The 14,617-nt window shown below is 44.4% G+C and overlaps 1 protein-coding gene and 1 pseudogene across 1 annotated transcript in view; one reads left to right on the plus strand and one right to left on the minus strand.

Moving 5' to 3' along the window:
• Nucleotides 1-1,734, plus strand: part of Mnd1 (meiotic nuclear divisions 1) — a 60,686-nt gene extending 58,952 nt beyond the window's left edge. Inside the window, exon 9 of the mRNA XM_032898173.1 lies at nucleotides 1,564-1,734. Within this exon, the coding sequence (XP_032754064.1) occupies nucleotides 1,564-1,670 (107 nt within the window). The 3' untranslated portion in view covers nucleotides 1,671-1,734. The remainder of the gene's footprint in view (nucleotides 1-1,563) is intronic.
• Nucleotides 1,735-5,925: 4,191 nt separating this feature from the next.
• Nucleotides 5,926-6,730, minus strand: LOC116895440 (annotated as a pseudogene).
• Between the last annotated feature and the right edge of the window lie 7,887 nt (nucleotides 6,731-14,617).

Below are 14,617 nucleotides of genomic sequence, written 5' to 3' on the forward strand. Positions count from 1 at the left end.
CTTTGTTTTCTGTGCTAGGAATCCAAAGGCATCTTAGTGCATGAGGTGGATAGAGTTCACTGCAAAAAACCTTGTTAGCTTTCTATAACACATTCTTATAAAAACAGTGGCATTTTGTTAGCACTGTTGATTCCTTAGAGAATTACACACACAACAACAACACAAACATATAAATAACCAGACCCAAAGACTATACAGTTCAGTGCCTTTCTATCCAGCTAGGGTACAGCACTCTTTTTCCCATGTCAGGTAGTAGTATTTACTCTAGAAAGAAAATTGAATTCCAAATTTATATTTATTTAATACTTAGAAACAAGCTCATGGAAATAGTTTATTAAAGGAAGCTCCAGTTCCATGCATTGACTTTCAGGATAGCAGATTAGATACTACAGAGTAGTTTTAGCAACAGAAGTGACTTCTCGCCAGTCTGAAGGCTTGGGTCCTGTTTCCTTTGAGGCCACTCTGCCTTGCCCATGGCTGCCTTCTCCTAAGTCTTCCCATCCTCTTCCCTCTGCCAACTGATGATCCATCTCTCTTTGTGTCTCAACTATAAAGACACCAATCAGGTTTTGCTAGGGTCTACCTTAATGACTCCCATTTTAAGTCAATCAACTTTTTTCAAAGGTTTTTCCTCTAGAACATTGTAAGCTGTGTGATTGGTGGCTAGAAGGAAGAATGGCATGATATGGCCACAGCACTTAGGAAGCTCTTGCTTTAATCTTTTATTGATTTTTACTAGTAATACACTGTACTCTGACAGACTTGGAAAACCTGTGCCATTGTTCTTGTGTTTGTGGAAAGCATTTTAGTTAGACATTATGTAATATGTGAGAACTGTGTAGATTGAGGGGTTGGGGAAGACTGTTGTTCTTACTCCTCAGGGCAGCTGCCTTTGCTCATTGGCGCTGGCCGCGTCCCTTGCATCAGTGATGCCTTAGGAGCAGGTATCGACATCCCTTTTGTACTGCATTGGGGTGAAGACTCTTATCTCGAAATCTTTTTATACACTCTGGGGTTTCCCCTTCGGGGTAAATTCCTTTAACTGGGTGCAACCGTTTTTTCAGTAGTACGGTACAAATCCCTGTAAGGATGCTGAGGGCACATCTGCTTCTGTGTTATTTTAAGAGGAGAACCCTTTCCACTCCTCTCGCCTGGTCCCTCAGGCTGGCCTGCTTATCTGGAAGCCATTACTCCGACTGGAAGGACAGGGGTCTGGAGAGAAGGTGCTTCCTCTGAGAGCAGGAGCAGCTGGGCGTGCTGAGGGAGTGGGGCAGTTTCACATTTCTGTAAGACAGTGGGCCGTGGGCTTGCTCTTTCCAGTGGAAGGCACCAAGCACGAGAGCAACCAGTCTCCGTGCCTGAGGAACTATAATTCTAATTGGAGAATCTCAGAATGTGGGGGACGGCCGGAAGCTGCCCTGTTCTCCGGCATTCTAAGGAGCAGACCACTTCTCATTTGCATGTATCTCAGAGTAACGAAAGCACAGCATGGACACAGATCGTTAGGGTAGGATGTTTTATGATTATGGTGTTAAAAACAGTTTTTATTATTTTTTTTTTTAGATAACATATTTGCAATAAAATCCTGGGCCAAAAGAAAATACGGGTTTGAAGAAACTAAAATTGATAAAAACTTTGGAATTCCAGAAGACTTTGACTATGTAGACTAAAGTGTTTGGTGCTGAACAAGGATCTGTGAGCTTGTAAATATGAAGCTTTAAACCTCTAACTGATGTTACCCAATTATCGTCTGTTAATTGTTTATTTTAATTTCTCAGTTTTTAATAAAGTACACATTAAGGGTGTTCTCCCTTTTCGGTAACTGTCCCACAGTACTCATTGAAGCAGAGTGGAGCAAACAGCTCCCCATCCCAGTCAAGTCGGGAGTGCATGGGATTCTCAAGAACAAAGTCACAACATGGTAGATTGTCTGTTTCATTCAAATACGAAATACTGAATGCATTTGAGTGCTCTGTCACAAAGACAGACACACACACATACCGGGAGAGAGAAAGACAGACACAGACAGACAGAAATAACCTTTAACCCAAATCTCAGTACTTTACCTCAGTACTTGGTGGAGCATTTATGACATTCAGTCTGCTGCTACAGCTTTGCAAATGAAACAGCGCATCAATTGTTCTGCCTTCAGTTTAGAATTATAGTTCCTAAGGCACGGAGACTGCTTTGCTCTCGTGCTTGGTGCCTTCTACTGGAAAGAGTAAGCCCATGGCCCACTGTCTTGGTTTATGTCCTTTCTGAAGACGAAATGTCTGTGTTCTTAGAGCACATAAAACAGTGTGAGTTCCCCCCCAGCCTCTGCTAACCTGTTTTTCTAAAATAAAACAAGTTCAGCGTAGTCATTTTGCAGACACTATAAATTAAAGACAAAAGCCAGTATGGCAGGGACCACTACACAGGCTTTAATATCTTCCTTCTGTTACTTGAGCTAACTGCCCCGTGTCTGAAATGACCCAAATGGCACCCAGGCCGTCTGCTAGTGAATCAGCCTTTGTATCTTCAGCAGTTGCTCTGGGTCTACTTAATCCTTTCCTGGCTGTGAGCCGTGCAGACGGGTCCACCATTGTTTGTTCTTGGGGCCAGTTTATGTTGTTAGGGCCACAGATCTTCTCCCTGGATGAAGAATTTGATGTAGGAAATAGAAGCACAGAGCTTAGCACGGTCCATCATGCTTTAAGTCATGACACTTGGGATACTGAGGCAGAAGGATTGTTGTGAGTTTGAGACTAGTCTGGACTGCAAAAGAAAAGGAAAAAAAATTGAAAAAAAAAATACAATACTAAATGTGGAAATTCTTAAGAGTTTTCAGAAGTCACTTATTTATTGCTTGCTCCCCTGTTTAAAGTGTTTCTATATTCAAAAAAGCAGCCTTTTCCTCATAGTCGCTGAGGTGCCGTTCTGAAAGCAGGTAACTCCAGATTTGGATCTTCAGGAGGATGGAAGGGAATGAGTGAGGTGGGCAGCATTCATGGACTAATGACATTATGGCACTCCCTGGGCCACTAACGCCCTAGTAAATGGTTAATAGATGACTCTGGAGGGAGAGTGCACTGATTTGCAGTGTTCATGTGTTAGAAATATGCCTGGCGTGGTGGTTCACACTGCCAAGGTGATGCTAGTGCACAGAGGAGGAGGGTCTACCTAGGCAGGCCAAGCTCTTGCAGTGTTCTTGTCATTTCTAGAGGTTTTGAGAACTTGATTAATGGGGGCAGGCAGGGCATGCATAGGTGTACACAGTAGAGACCAAGGGTGCTCAGAGGAACAGCTCTCACCTATTTGCCCTGTTGAGTCAGTCTTCTTGTTTCTTTCCTGCCTTTTATTTCCTGACACCAAAGAGCCTCCATCCAGGTAACTCCCCTGTGTCTGTTTCCCATCTTGCCCCAAGACTTCGAGGTTAGAGCCACACACCACTGTGCTAGCTTTTCTGGTTTTGTTTTGTTTTTTTGTTTGTTCTGTTTCGTTTGCTTTGTTTTTTAAATGTGGATTCTGGGGATTGAACTCAGGCTTATGGAGCGAGTGCTGTACCTGCTAAGCCATCCCACCAGCCATTTCGGAGAACAGGTTCTCACATAGCCCAGCTGGCCTCAATTTATGTAGCTGAGGGTAACCTTGAACTCTTGGTCCTCTTGCTTCAGCCTCATAAATGTTGAGATTACAGGCAGGTGCCTCATTCTGGCTCATGTGATGTTTCCACCCTCAGGTGCAGAGATAAAAATAATCGAAAGAGCAGCAGTGATAACAGAATGTAGGGAAATAACTAGGAGATGACCAGTCCTTAGTTTCACTACCCCTCGTGAACACAGTAAAGTCTCTCATAGATTTCTTACCTGATCTTCATGATGGCTGTTTAAAAACCAGAACTCTGTGAGAACACGTGACTAGTCTGTTAATCTGTGAGAATGCCTTAGGTTTCACTGCTGTATAGAACTGGAAACACCGATAAGACTGGGCCATTTGTCCAGGGACGCTCCAGGTAATTTGATAGTTATAGGCTACTTTCCTGTCAAGCTGAAGATGTATGAGGTTCAACTTGAGTTGGCCTGGGATCATGTTACAAGTGACCTAGGACCTAGCTCAACTGAGTAAATCACGCAGCCCTTGGGATCCTGGTATCTTCTGCAAGTCCTGAAGATACTGGGGAGCTGATATCCACCTACCCAACGTCCTCCACACGTCATCTTGTCCGTCTCTCAAATAGTACCTGCTCCAGGAGTGAGAGATTCCCTCTGATATTCACTATGTCACTGGCAATGTGTAAGTTCTTGGTCTGCCTTGGGTGGATGCTGCTGCCCTTACATTTAGCATATATATCTTTAGGAAACTAGAGAATAAATCCGACTGGCAGGCCCAGCAGAGGCACAAGTGCTGCTTAGCACAGTGGTAGGAGCCGTGGCTGAGGCAGGTGTCTAACGTGAGCTGAGACCATCGAAGTCTAACAAATGATAGAGCCTTGTCTCCCAGTGAGGGGCTCTCTTCAGAGGGCAACTTCCTAGATGTTTCTCTGCCAGGAGGAGCTGATCCTCTTAGTGGATTATGCATTACCCAAGCCTGGCTTCCAAGCAAATGAGGAAGATGTAACTAGAGGTTAGGTCAGGTGCCAGACTTTTCTGGGGTACTGGAGGTTGAATTTCAGGGTGAACGTAAGTGGGTAAACTATCCATGAAAGATAAATTCAAAGTTACGCATACAACTTTTTTTTATTGTCTTTTGTATTTTTTGAGTTACAAGTAAGAATGTGAAATGGAGATTATGAGTAGATTATAAAGCCAAAAATATTTGCTTTTTGACCTTTTACAGAAAAAGGTTGCTTATTTCCAAAAAAGCCAAACTTTGGCAGCAAGTAGACTAGATGTGATCTACAAAAATGGATTTAATTTACCCAACCATAGAGCGTGCACGTTTGTGTGTGTGTGTGTGTGTGTGTGTGTGTGTGTGTGTGTGTGCGTGCGCGTGCGCGTGCGTGCATGTGTAAAGAAGAGAAGTAAATACCAAGTACATTTCTCTGTTCCTATCTCCCTGTATGCCTTGGTTTTTTAAGGCAGGATCTCTTCACTGAACTTGGAGCTTACTACTCAGCTATTGGCTGGCCAGTGACTCCCCACCCCCACCCAAGCTCTGCCCACCGGGGTTTGCCTCACAGTGCTGAGGTTGCAGATGCATGCTGGGGATTTGAACTTAAGTCTTCATGCACGCAGAGCAAGTACTCTAACACGGACCACGCCCTCAGACCCTATTTTAAGTTTATTTTTATTTTATTTAATTTTTTTCATGGTGGGAAACATGGGACTGCGGAGTCTTTCTTTTATTGACGCTTACAGTTTGGCCCCAGATGGGAAAGAAAAAAAAAAGCAAATTACAAACAATGTTGGCAGTAGGATGTCCCTGGGGAGGGAAGCTGAGTGGAACGTGGCAAGCCAGCGAGGGGTCTGAGTTTTGGAGGTCATGAGCCTCATCAGATATGGCCAAGATGGCAGAATGCCCAAGCTTCTTGTGTAGGCATAGCCTCAAGAAAATTAATGTTAAGATACAAGGATTGAGGGAGCCGAGGAATCCCAGGCTCTGGGCCCAGAAAATCTCCCTCCCGCTCAGTCTGACTCCACTGTGCAGAAACTGGGCTCTTCTGACCTGGTGGTCTCCGTGAGGGATGACAGGTAGGCCAGCCAATGAGCACTTAGCACTGGCATCAGGGAGAAGAGGGGAAAGGCCAGAGGCCAGGACAGCTGACCAGACACTTAACTCCATTGTTACTCTAGGGCCCCTACTCCAGGGCCGGGCCACTCCACAGCCCAGGATAGCCAACCTCTGTACTTCCTAGCTCAGGCTAGGAAACACTATCTGCTAGGAGAGGAGGAAAGGAGAGGCCCACATCCCCTGGTGTGCGCCAAGCCCTTTAGGTAGGCTGGATCATAGCATCCTTGAAGCTGTCATGGCGACAAAGTCCTCAGAGCTGAGCCAGACGTTGCCCTGTACAGTGGTATCCTCGCGGAAGGCCTCAGTCAACACCTGCAGCTGGGCGCACACCTTGATGAAGCAGTCCAGCTGTATGGTGGGAAGGGCAGAGCGCGTGCAGTATCGGGAAACCGGGAGCTGTGTGAACTGAGGGCTCAGGTTGTAGCCCATCTGGGACAGCGCTTACTGCAGCTCTGTGGAGTGAATGGATCCCGAGTGGTCCCGGTCACACTGCTCAAAGAGGCTCCTCCACGGCTGGAGGGATTTCCGTAAGGCTGAGAAGATGTCGGCATCAATGCGGCCAGCCTCGGTCTTGTCAAACACGTTTATCTTCATGAGGCCTGTCTCGTCATTGCATGAGGACCAGTTGGAGTTGACCAGGGCCAGCTTCAGCTCCTTGAGGGAGATATAGCCACTGCCATTGGCATCCACCGACTGGAACCAGGAGTCGGCCTCAGGATCCACATTGGGGGGCTGGTGGGGACACCCCCGTCCATAAGGTTCAGGCTGCTGGGTACCATAGGGACCTCCTGGAGGTCCACTGCCATATGGTCCGCCTGGAGTTCCAGAAGGGATTCCTCCAGCACCGGGCACCCATAGGGTCCTCCAGGGGCAGGAGCTCTGTAACCACCACTAGGGGGGAATCCACTGCCATACTGGACCCCACCATGGGGAGGTCCAGGATAGGAGACCCCTGGGGTGGTCCAGGTACCTGTCCTGCAGCTCCTGGACAACTCTACGTGTCTGGATAGCTAGGCATGGTGGTTATGACATCACACAATTCCTATTTTAAGTTTAAATCAGTTACTAGCATATTCAGGCTACATGGTGTCTCATTAGAATGGAGACTTTTCAGCTTCTTTTGGAAACTGGATGATTTAATAATACTACTGGCAATAAACCAGGGGAGGAGAATGGAACCCACTCTAAGATTCTAAGGTAGAAAGTTTATTCCCCAGAGGAGCACCACCATGCAGCCCCCACCCCGATCACAGTTCATTCTTCCCTAAGTCCAAAGTTGACAAACTGCCTTAAAATTGAACATTAGTTTCAGTCCAGAAAACTTCTTGACATTTTGCATTAAATTTGTAAATTAACTCAGAAACAGAGCAATTTATCTAAGAAAAAAAGGATATTTTTGTAGTCAAGTATTCTTCAGTGTTCTTTCAATAATAGTAGTTTTTGTCATTTTTCCCATGTATTTTTATGGTCCTTAAGTATATTTGGGATTTTTTGTTTGTTTGTTTCCATCTACAAGGTGTTTTCTCTCACATTTTATCTTTTAGCTGGCATTATTTACATACCTAAAGGTGATTGATTTTACATATTAATCTAATTTTATTAATTTTGTGGTGGTAAGGATTAAACCTGGGAGAGTTCAAGTGCTGGCACTTATGAGCTCCTCCTCAAGCACCTGTAGGTTTATGCTTGTTGGCCTGCTCTGTTATCTGCATCTCCAAACTCAACCCTCTGGGTAATTTAGAAAGATGATTTAGTTGGCTCATGATGCTAGAGTCTGGGAGACATAGTGCCAGCATCTGCTTGCCATTAGTGAGGTGGTCTCTGTCTGTCTGTCCCTTCCCCCGCTCCCCATTTTTGTTTGTTTTGTTTGGTTTTGGTTTTGGTTTCAGTCTCACTATGTAGCCCTGGCTGTCCTGGAACTCACTATTTCAACCAGGCTGACCTTGAATATGCAGAAATCTGCCTGCCTCCACTTCCCAAGTTCTGGGATTTAAGGCATGCACCTCTATGCCCAGCTCCAAGGCAGGACCTTCTTGCTGCATGTAGAGGTGTGAGTTCAGGTGATGGTTTGAGGCTATGTTCATTGAACAAAATGTGCTGCTTGCAACCATGCGTTCTTGGCCAGTTTTATAAGTACCAGGTATTTCTTCCGTGGAATAGGCCTTAAATCCAAACAAAGTGGTGGGTTACACCCGCAACATCTGTACCATTATTGCCTCTATGGGCATAGCTCGCCTGCTTAGTCAACTCACAAGGTTCAGAGCTGGTTAAGACTGATAATGGCTTTTCCCCCCAAGCAGCCTGCATAGCACCTTCTAGTACTATGAAGGCCAGCCGTCAGGGAAGTTACTTCCTGGTCAATGCCAAGTTGCCTTTTTCATGCCTATAACCGTAGACAAGCATTCTGTTTATTTATGTTTTGAGTATTTTTAGACAGAAAGCCCATTGGATTTGTCAAAGGTTTTCCTTCATCTCTGGAAAATGTTATGGTCTTCTTAAATCTACTGAGATAAAATGGTATTAATGTGTTTCTTATTGTATAGCCATTCATATCTCCCTCATGCATGTTCTTATGAAATATTTTTTTATAAATTTAGTACCCATGTTATATTTGCTTCCTAAAAGATATTTGGACATTTTATCATTCCATGTGTTCCTGAACCACTTATGCAATATTGGGAACATTTTGTCCCTGCAATATTCAACTGCAATTCTGAAACAACACAAACACGTTAGGCCATGCCGTGTGTATCACTAAAACTGTTTGTCTTCCATGTAAAATGTGAGATATCCACAGGTTAGGCCACAGTTGAATTCACTCACTCGCTCTCTAGTGTGTCTTAGGAAGATGTAATGTAAATTTGTTGAGCCAAGTTTGGTGGACATTTGGTTTTCGTCTTATTTCAGACTTATTGAAAGAACATTTCTAAACATATCTCTTGGCACATTTGTGGGAGTTCGGAGAATGAATTCCTTGACCAAAACAAAGTTCCTATTCATGAAGAATTAATCTTCTAAAACGAGCGCGAGACAGGCGGGCAGAGCTGAGTTTTACAGAAGAGAAGAGGAAGAAGGGCTGTGACTTCAAGGCCTTGAACATCTCCACTGAAAAACAAGTAGTTTATTTCTAAGAAATTTTTGTTTGTTTAAAAGATTTGCTTAAAGTCAGCTGAGACTCCTTTATCAAAACAGAATTGTGGACAATTTTGCATTTAGTTAGGTTTCATTAGTGGAAAAGTAAACATATAATTTTCCACGGTCACCAGGCTGAAGATTGGCGCTCGAGAGTCAAAGCCCCAAGTACTTTCTGAAAACACTCAAATCACCTCTTCCCACCATGGAGACTGCACTTGAGGCAGAAAGCCTGAGTTACTCTGTAAGCCCGGACTTGGAAGGCATCATGTTTCTCATAACATTTTGAAAAGTAACTATGGGAACTTTTAAGTCATTGAAATCGAGCAGATGTATGTTTTCGGTCCAGCTGTGGTTGTTAGCATGTTTAAGTAACCTGCCTTTTGCGTGCACTTGTTTCCAGTGCTGGATGCTGGGTCAGCTCTTGAGACCCACATCTGACTGGTTTGACCGTGCTCAGTGAGTTTCCATTACAGCTATTTGGTTTAATTCTTAGATCAACTGGAACAAACTGTTATTCTGCCTTTGCAAATACTTAAATAAAGTCAGTTTTCATCTTCAGGAATTGAAATGGCCCATGTCCATTTTTTTTAACAGACAAAAAATAGCACATAAAATAATCGCATTATTTTCCTTAATGGATCCAGAAGAGTAGCCTCCATTTTGGAACTGCCTCAGTATTTCACATGGTATGACTTCCGGGAATACAGTGCCTAACCGTGATCAAGTGTCTGAGGAGGTCCTTCAGCTTTTCCAGCAGATGGTCATCAGCAGGGACAGCTATAGTGGACTGCATTATAAGACCATCTTAGACAAGAACCTTAGAGCCAAATATAATCCGAAGAGACAGATGGCTTTCGCACTGTTCGGCAGAAGCTCCCGAGGCCGTGTTGACTTCCATCCCTTTCATCCCTGTAGGCATGGAGCACCTCCCTGGTATTTGACATGAAAGGGTTACATGCTGATCTCCAGCCTCGAAGGGCCTCTCACCTCTGCTTGTCAATAACTGTACTGTAAGTTACAAATGGCCTGATTCTGGCAGACTATCAGGCGGCTGTTATGGTTGAGGCAGTTTTCCCCCTCAGTCCTTTCAACTGTGTCGAATGGTCGCCACTCAAGTTTCCTCCTCGTGCAAGGACACTCCTTGATTTGCCCTATTAGTGTTTTGTGTTCTGCTTTGAGCCCTTCCCACACAGTTGGACTTCCCAATCTTACCACCATCATTTTCACCCCGCTTTCCATTTTAGACCAAACTTCACTGTTGCTGATGATATACCTGCTGGGTCCTGGAAGGATCTTCAACGTCTCCTCCCAGTGTCTGACTCCTGTGTTGTCTGAGTTTTTTCATTGACACGTCTCCACAGTGTTTCATTAAACTTAAATTTTCGAGATAGGAAAAACGCTATCCCTTCTTTTTTTTTTTTTTTTTTTTTTTTTGTTTTTTTTTTTTGTGCTGGGGACCGAACTCAGGACCTTGCGCTTGCTAGGCAAGCGCCCACCACTGAGCTAAATCCCCAACCCCAACGCTATCCCTTCTCTTATATCCTATTACCTTAGGATCAGTGAAGTTGTTCAGGGCATTACTTGTACCTGTTACCCACATATGTTTGATGCTTTTATCCACTCTTCAGAATGTTTGACAGTCAAAACATTGCTCTAGATACTGGTGACAAAAACGTAAATGAGCAGGTTCAAAGGTAGTATGAGGTATGGTGGCAGGACATTAGATCACACTGTGAACCCAAGATTGTGTTATTTACTGAAAAGCAAACCTGCCTCTTCTGGATCAGCCCTTAGCCCATACCTTTATTGACTGGAATGCAGATGTGCCCTTAGCACACACCTTTAATCCAAAACAATGAAGGTAAAGTTAGTTTGTAGAAGGAAGCACCCATGTGTGAAAGTGGTATCTAATTGAGTGGCAGACAAAATGATGAATCAGAAAAAGATATGACAGAACAGGATACGCCTGACTCTCAGGAGAAGAGAGGATAGAGAGGCAACATAAGAGGGAGCAGTGCAGGGAGGAGATGGTTTACAGGGAGAGTTTTATGAAACAGGTTGAAGAGAGAACAAGCAAGACAGAGGTAAAGACAGAATGAGCCAAAGAATGAGAAGGGGCCAGAAGAGTAGAACAGATTGCCAGAGTTAGTTATATGTTAAGCAGAACAATTCAGTCAGAATCAGAGAGAAGCCAGGTTGAATCAGTCATCTTGGAGAGGAGTTTGAGCCAGAACAGCTGAGTTGAACCAGCCAGCCACAGTTCAGAAAGAGCTGGAAAGGGTGAGCTTAGTCAGCATTAAGTCTCAAAGGCTGAAAACATTCTAGGCCTAGTCAGGATTGTAAGGACTCTAGAAGCTTCCAGGACTAGGCCTACCTTAGCAGAAGGAGACAGTAAGCCCCAGAGAGAATAAAAGTCACTGTAACAAAGTATAAAGGGCCTTGGAGGCTCAGTCACCTCTTATGAAGCCTGCTGACCCGAGTGTGGTCCCTAGGATTCCCAGGATACACACACACACACACACACACACACACACACACTTTGGCATGTATGTACCCACACATGTATATACATAAATGTTTTTAAAGTTTGAAGTATAAAGGAAGTCATGGAGAGCTTGTTACAGCATTGTCGAATGGGAGCAAAACTCACAAAGCTAGACCCGTTAGGGTCTGGATCTATAGCTACAGCACTAACTCTGGACCCCAGTACTTGATACTTATTTAGAAAAGCTATAACCTTTATTTTTACTGCACTTATTTTTAGATATTAACTGTAGGCAAATATAAAATAGTACAGTGTCCTATGGGTTTTTCAAACACCCTTAGTATTATTTCTCCCTCTTCCTCCTCTTTCTCTCCATGTCCGAATTCCACTCCCAGTTAAACTCCCCATAATCCCAATTTCCCCTTCCTCTAACTGCTTTTTCTCTCCATCCCCATAGTCCCTTTCATCTTTCCTGGTTTCTGTAGTTACTCTATGTGGTACACTCACATCTGAAGATCTGGTGCTGGGAGCCCCAGAGGAGAAAGCTTGTGATGTTTTTCTTTCTGGATCTAGATTTCCTCATCCAATGTGATAGTTACTAGAAGCTTTCATGATTTCATTTTTCTTTTAGCTGAATAGTATTTCCTAGTGCCATATTCTCTTTACTGGTTGAAGAACATTAAAGTTGCTTCTATGTCATAGCTGTTGTGAGCACAGCAGCAGTGACCCAGCAGTGACCCAGCTGAGCAGGTTTCCATGCAGGTGGATGTTGAGTCCCTTGGGCATATGCCAAGGAGTGGCACAGCTGGGTCATGTGGTAGGTTCTGTATAGGTTTTTAAGACGTCTCCACAATCACTTCCAGAGTGTCTCCACAAGTTCGCAATTTCACCAAAGTGAATGTGAGTCCGCCCCCCCATCCTCATCAGGACTTATTGTACAAACCACAGTTTTTAAACAAATGTAATAATCATAAGTAGCAAAATAGATACACATAAAGTAAGTTATTATTGCTCAAAATGTCTTCAGGCCATACAGTGTATTTTAATACAGGGAAAACAAATATATGCATGGTTACAGCTACTAGCCTGCCGACAGGAAAAGCTGATAGGGTTACAGGACAGGAGATCCACCTCCACCTGCAGGCACTGTTTGAAAGCAGAATTCCAATGCAGAAGTTCTAGTGGTGCTTGCTCCTTCTGATCCAGCTTTCCCATGTCCCCATTCTCTGCAATGCTGGGCAGTTAAGCTAGTCCTGTCTCTTCCCAAGGAACCGGTGGTTTACCAGTGTTGCTTCCTGAGCCCTCTGCAGGCACACCTTCTTTTGAAGGTCACCCATTTAAGGTTTACTGCAGTCCAGTATCCTCCGAGGGGCCCTCTGCAGTATGCCTGAAGCTGCCATCTGGCAGGAGTCATCCTTGCATTGGCTTTGCCTGTTCCTGTTGGAATGTCTGGTAGCCATTAGATTTCTAGAACCTCATCCTTGCATTGTCTGTGTAGATGGCCTCTGTGGTCTGGAGTCAGATGCCTGGGAGGGTGATCACTGATATGATTAGAGCTATTGAATAGAGAATTACACGTTGAGCGGTTGGAAATGCTCCGCTACTCCCTGGAACGTGGTCCTCAAGCCTGAAACAAGTGGAGCTGGAGTAGAAGTAGGGTAGATCTCAGTCCTAGCTCCCAGTGTGAGTTTAGGTAAATTACTTAACACCCCCAAGCCTTCATATTCCCCTTTAAAAGGCATGTAAAAATGGTTTCAGAGATGTTGAGAGTGTTTGGAAAGTCAGACAAAAGAATGTGGACACTGTTCTCTAGCACAGAGTGCGCTCAGCAGAGAGTGGTCATGTTCTGAACACAGCAAATTCTTGCCAGAGGAAAAGGAAATCCCCACGAATAAAAAACACCAGGACCGGAGAGACTGTCATGGCTGCACTGCCCCCTCCATGATAGATGTGCTGGCCCTATCATGGCTGCCCTGTCATAGGAGTGCTTCCCCTGTCAGGACTCTGCTGGCCCTGTCATGGCTGTGCTGCCCTGGGGCCAAGCTCCACTAGGGTTCCCTACACTCTGGCCAACCTCAGCACTCCTTCACTTGGAATTCAGGCCAATAATGGAAGAGGGTTCCAGAAATTGTAGCTTGGAAATTGAAAACAATTTTTCTTATAGAAAAGCATCGTTCTATCTTCGTAAAATTCGTGAAGTTCATTGTGTTACCTTCATAAAATTACTTATGGGCTCCTTTGGCCGCATCTGGCAATCAAAGCCACCACGTCTAAAATTGTTTCTATGGGAAACTATGTTCCCAGCTCCTAACAACAGACTTAGAAACGAACTACTGGAATGCGTCTTGTTTGGGGACAGTCTGTAGGTCAGCACTGGTAGGTCAGCATTTGTGACTCATTGTCAGTGAAAGAGAAATGGCATTTAGTACACTGTTTCTGACAACTACAGCACATAACAGTTCTTGATGAGGTCATCAAGGGTCTAAAGTTATTTAAAGTAGCAACTATGTAAACCTATCACATTGTGTTGATATCTGGAATCTTATATTCCAGCTATTAGCCCAGCAACTAAGATGCCCTTCCTATGTGCTCGTTGGACATCCTCAGAATTTACTATTTTTAAGGGAGGTGGAGCTTTGTGCTTTTGCATGTTCCTCTGTGGTTATATAACTGTGAGCTGAACCCCTGCCTCCCTCCCCTTGCCCTGCTCGGAGGAGGCTTCTCTGCCCATGTTTGGTAACTGTTCCACAGCAGAGTCTGAAACTGAATCAAGCCAGCAGAACCCTTATTCGGACGGGCTGAAAGCTGAACAGCTCAAGACCTAAGATTTAAGAATCCTCTGTGTGCGGGCAGGGGCTGTAGCTTAGCAGTGGGATGCTTGGCCAGCATGTGTGAGGTCCTGGGCTCCATCTCTAGCCCTGCAAGAGGAGAAAAGAATTTCTCCTGTGTGACGAATCTGTGGGTCAGGCTTGCTTTTTAAAGGCAAGGTACTCACAGAATATCACATTATTCTTTGTAATTATAAATTACTATTCATTAGCTTCAATAAAGTTGAAAGGAAAGGCTGAAGTGGTTCTCTGAGCAGGGCTGACAGCGCTGGGAAAACTGTCAATCAAGATCCATGTAGAGGCAGTCTGAGGACCTGTCGATTTCCTGATTTAAGATGTACATGTGGGGAGAACAGTGTTCCTCCCGTTCGTTCTTTCATTCAGTGAGCATGTACTGACAATCAAGGTCTCATTAAGAGCATTGTTTACTCTGGAGGACATTGAACAAATACCCTAA

Source organism: Rattus rattus, chromosome 3 (genome assembly GCF_011064425.1).
Source record: "Rattus rattus isolate New Zealand chromosome 3, Rrattus_CSIRO_v1, whole genome shotgun sequence".
Taxonomy (NCBI): Eukaryota; Metazoa; Chordata; class Mammalia; order Rodentia; family Muridae; genus Rattus; species Rattus rattus.